The sequence below is a fragment of the Limulus polyphemus genome, unplaced genomic scaffold (genome assembly GCF_000517525.1).
Source record: "Limulus polyphemus unplaced genomic scaffold, Limulus_polyphemus-2.1.2 Scaffold6802, whole genome shotgun sequence".
Classification (NCBI taxonomy): Eukaryota; Metazoa; Arthropoda; class Merostomata; order Xiphosura; family Limulidae; genus Limulus; species Limulus polyphemus.
In genome coordinates, this window is record NW_013672412.1 from 24,673 (window position 1) to 29,507 (window position 4,835).

Sequence of the window (4,835 nt, forward strand, 5' to 3'; positions counted from 1 at the left end):
AAACTTAAGATGTTCGAGTTTAAAATACTACAACCGAAACCCCGAAGATCGCGAGTAAAACTTACCCCTCCCCCCACCTGAAATTGGTATTACAGACGCCTAACGGTCGCATAATAATAATATTAAACTTAAGATGTTCAGGTTTAAAATACTACAACCGAATCACCGAGGATCGCGAGTGAAACTTACACCTCCCCCCCACACCTGAAATTGGTATTACAGACCCCTGATGGTCGCATTTGGTGGATAGGATGGTCTAAATAGACCAAAAAGTCTGTTGTTGTCGTTTAGAGTTAAATGAGCTGTAGAAGTAAGTTCAACATCTGGGAATTTGGAAAAGTAATGTGCATTTTTGAAGGTTTATCTTTAGAAAGCGTACCTTAATATAATCATAACCACTTTATTTACTGGATGGTTGGAAAGGTTCTCAAGTTAGTGGAATTTCCACAAACCAGTATAATTCAGTGACAAGTGGTGAATCAAATGATAGATTAAGCTTTATATTTATTTTTAGTATTGTAAACAGCTTGTCTGCCGAATAATTCAGAAGAATAAATTAGTAGCATTAATGCTACATATTATTCAAAACTTATTTATATATATATAGGTTCATTGTGATGAGGAAAAGACGGCCAAAATGAGATACGGATATGCTATAATCATTTATAAGAAGAAACTAACATAGATTTTTTGGAAATGCTTATCACCAGTAAGTGTGTTTCTAGTGTAAAATGTATAAAATATGTCAGACACAATAAACATGAATTGTTGGCAACGATTATTCTATCTGTATTTGTTTCTAACACAAATAATAATTATTTGGAAGACTTGGAAGTTAACATCGATTAATTGGATGTCCATACGAGCGCTTTTTACATGATATGCTGTCATTCCAAACAAAACATCAACACGAAAGTTTGCCAATGTTACCGTGTGTTACATAATTTTTGCAACGCTAATCACATTTGTTCATTTTTACATGTTTTCTCATGTTTCGATTGTCACTTTTTTTTGCATTCTAAGTATATGACTTGAGAATGAAATATCTATATAATGGTTGAGTACGTTATATTGAAACAAGTCAACAAGTCACGTGACAATCAAAGCCTTAGAAACGGCATGCATCAGAACTATCTTTTGTCCTTGTTTTCCGCCCAAAATTGGTCGCTTTTGTGCTGGGTGTGTAACATCCTTTTCCTACGTAAAATATTGATACATTCAGGGCATATAGATGTGTTCATATCGGAAATTTAGAAGTTCTAAGACGGAAAAGAAGGAATGTGGATAATCTGGTGTACCAGGGCCATAAAAAAAAGAGACCTGCGACAAGTCGTACCACATCCTTCGTAAGCGAAAAAAATGCGATGTCTTATAACTAGTGAGAATCCATGAACACAAGGGTCAGAGAAAAAAGCCGTCCAAATGACCCAGGCAACAGTAAGCAACATAGTCAAAAAAGGATTTCTCCATCTGAAAAACTACGCAAGTTGTCTCGTCGAAATGTCCCTTCAACCATCACATATCTCAGGCAGGTGCAGAATGGGATGGGTTTTCGTGCTATTCCATACAGATATATACTTGTCAAGTCGCCTATGTATTTTTGTGCGATTATACTGCTGAAAGTGCGCTGGGAAACTGTCATACACGTACACTGGATGGATTATGAAAAGTATCAGGGAAATGTGGTGTGCTATGAACATTATATCCTCATGTAATGGAAACTACGAGGCAGAGCTATTGTCAAGATGCACAATTGTCAGATAGAACATGAACTTACACAACGACATGAATTGTAACACATGCTGAGGCTCTAAAATCGTCTTAATTTAACGTCTACAACCTATGTGTCATATAATGAGCATTATAAAAGTAAGCATCATATGAATGTTCCTTAAGTCTTAAGGGGATGTTTATTGCCACAAAAGTAAGCTTCATGTGAATGTTCCTTCATTGGGTTTTTGTGCTGCAAAAATAAGATTTAGTGAATGTTCCTTAATTGGGTTTTATGCCACAAAAGTAAGCTTCGTGTGAATGTTCCTTCATTGGGTTTTTTGTGCCACAAAAGTAAGCTTCATGCGAATGTTCCTTAATTGGGTTTTTATGCCACAAAAGTAAGCTTCATGTGAATGTTCCTTAATTGGGTTTTTATGTCACAAAAGTAAGCTTCGTGTGAATGTTCCTAAATTGGATTTTTATGTCACAAAAGTAAGCTTCATGTGAATGTTCCTTAATTGGGTTTTTATGTCATAAAAGTAAGCTTCGTGTGAATGTTCCTTAATTGGGTTTTTATGTCACAAACGTTTTCTTGCTTTTAACTTAAGACCTATTCTTTTGCTGCTCCATTTGTACAATCTTATAAAAGGAACCACCCAATAATTATAAAATCTAATAAAAAGTAGGAAGCTTAAAAACACCATCCATTATCTATTTGATTTACGGCTAGAGTTGTTTAGTAACTGAAGTTTCATTTCCAGTTTATTATGAATAGCAAAGTTGACGTTATTTATGTGGTTGAAATATCCACCATGCTGTTGTTATCGGGTAATAAAAATAGAAACATTACTATCACTTGTTCTTTCTTTTTTATATAGAGCATGATTAACTACGTATATTTCGCCGGTATCCTAAGTCAGACAATAGGCTCGTCGGACAGGAAAGAGTTGGAATGGCTCAGTGCTTCTAGAGATCATCGCTTAGACACGAGTGTAAGTATAAGAAATATTTCTAAACTCGAGCGTTCATAGGGAAACAAGCAAATACAATAAAGCTCTTGATATTGCGACGAATGCAGAGCTATCTTTCAGTGCGCATGCGTAACATAAAACCGTTACTTTAGGCTAAGCGCAATTAATTTCTATCTTGTTGTCGCGAATCGTCTAAGATGAACAAGTAACAAGTAACTAACATATAATTGTTAGTGTCTAGTTAGTGTCTTAGACAATTATAGTCACTTTTACTGATTATCTAGTCACAAATAAAGAACTCGTCTTTCTTTCGGTCGAAGACCCTATTTTATTCTCCATCTATAAAAGCCCCAGTGGCTCAGTGTTAAGACAAAGGTTTGTTTGTAATTAAGCACACAGCTACACGACGGACTATCTGTGCTCTGCCCACCACGGCTATCGAAACCCGGATTCTAGCATTGTAAGTCCGCAGACACACCGCTGTGCCACTGGGGAGCTAAGACAAAGGGCTTATAACGTTAACAATCGGGTTTTGATATTTGCGGTGGCCAGGGCACAGATAGCCTATTGTGCAGCTTTGCACTTAACAATAAGCAAACTAGTTATAAAAAGGCATAATATTATCAAAATTTTAAGATTGTTAACAGCGACTCAAGCGTTGGTTCTCCTCTTTCCAATTCTTTGTTTTACGCCGCAAATTTCTAGTTAAGTTTTAATATTCTGACTGGACAATACAAGTGATGTAATTATTCTGACGTCAAAGAGTTTGTGAACCACCCTTTGGTCATCGCATTTTAAATGATTCTCTCTGTTAATTAGACTAATTTTTTCTTTCTTCTTCTTCGTTTACGACAAATCCTGAAAATTGTAAACGTTGATTTTGAATTACTTTACTGTTTTTGTGGATACGTATCTAAGAAGAATATTATTTTCTTTCTGGTACAGATCGCCACCTCGTGCCATGAAAATGCTGTATGACGACAAGATTCTAGTGAACAAGAAAGCAATTCTATTAAATGACACCGAAGTGAAAAGATTGTTCGATCTGAAAAAAACTAGCATGTTTACCAAGTATCTTAGGAGAAGCTAGCTACTGATTTGGAGAGGTTTGGAGAGGTCTATGTTTTTGTATATTGGGTGAATGATGGAATATTTAAATATGGTATTCATTCACTCTCGGGCTGGAATCTATGAGGCATATCTACAACGATGAATAAGTATCAGCGATTACGTCAAATTTGTTTTGTTTTTATAAATTGTGCACAAGTAACGAAAGCGTTTCGAAAGGTCAAAGTTATATCTGGCGACTTTCCATATTAAATGTTTTATTTTTACCTTTGTATTTTACTACGTCCAAGTAGTTCAGTACACTCATTAAAATTCTTCGTAGTCAAAAATACTTAAAGAAAACAAATGACTGAAATAAAATGATTACTATTGTATTTTCAAACTGTTTGCTTGTGGTTGCTTGAACATAGGGCTAAATAGTGTTAATAGTTTGTTCATGTATGTGGAAGAAACAGTAGTCGGAAAAAGATATTAATAACTGTCAGCACAATATGTGTCTCCCCCAATTCTGTTTCAATAGCATGAAAGCCGAGTGTACATAGCCCATTACATGGTGGGAGTTAGAATCAATTAAACGGGAGATGTTAAAATATCAGTAACCTGGAACAAAGAGGTAAATATAAACGCCTTTACGAAATGTCGGAAAATTTGCTAAAACGGAACACTTTTCCCATCTTAACGTCACAGGCGTAGGAGGTGCGATGTATGGAAAAATAAATCTCGCCTACCTGTGGAATTTGACGGGAAATACTAGAGGCAGAACTATGTTCGAAATCTTGGGCCCTCTACTTCAGTCAGGGTCTGTATATGTTGATTGTAAGCAGGAAAACAATATATCAACATTTATGTAATAACTGAAGCCAAAGTGAAATATATGCTATGTTAAAAAAACCTTTACTAAAAACTTTGTCCAACTTATAAAGCTAGAAACAAGGTAAGTAAGTAGTCTATTACATAACCTAATGTGTGTGTAAATAAACCCAGGTTAAGTAGTTAGCACATCGGATCACCCACAAAAGTTGTAATATTTTGGGTCTCGTTTTGAAAATATTACAACTAATGTGTGAATAATTTGTTTTAGTA

At 35.4% G+C, this 4,835-nt stretch overlaps 1 protein-coding gene across 1 annotated transcript in view; it reads left to right on the forward strand.

Moving 5' to 3' along the window:
• Positions 1-4,058, forward strand: part of LOC111089617 — a 13,824-nt gene extending 9,766 nt beyond the window's left edge. The window contains exons 4-5 of the mRNA XM_022402457.1: positions 2,592-2,705; positions 3,630-4,058. Coding sequence (XP_022258165.1) covers positions 2,592-2,705; positions 3,630-3,662 — 147 coding nt within the window. The 3' untranslated portion in view covers positions 3,663-4,058. The remainder of the gene's footprint in view (positions 1-2,591; positions 2,706-3,629) is intronic.
• Positions 4,059-4,835: the final 777 nt, after the last annotated feature.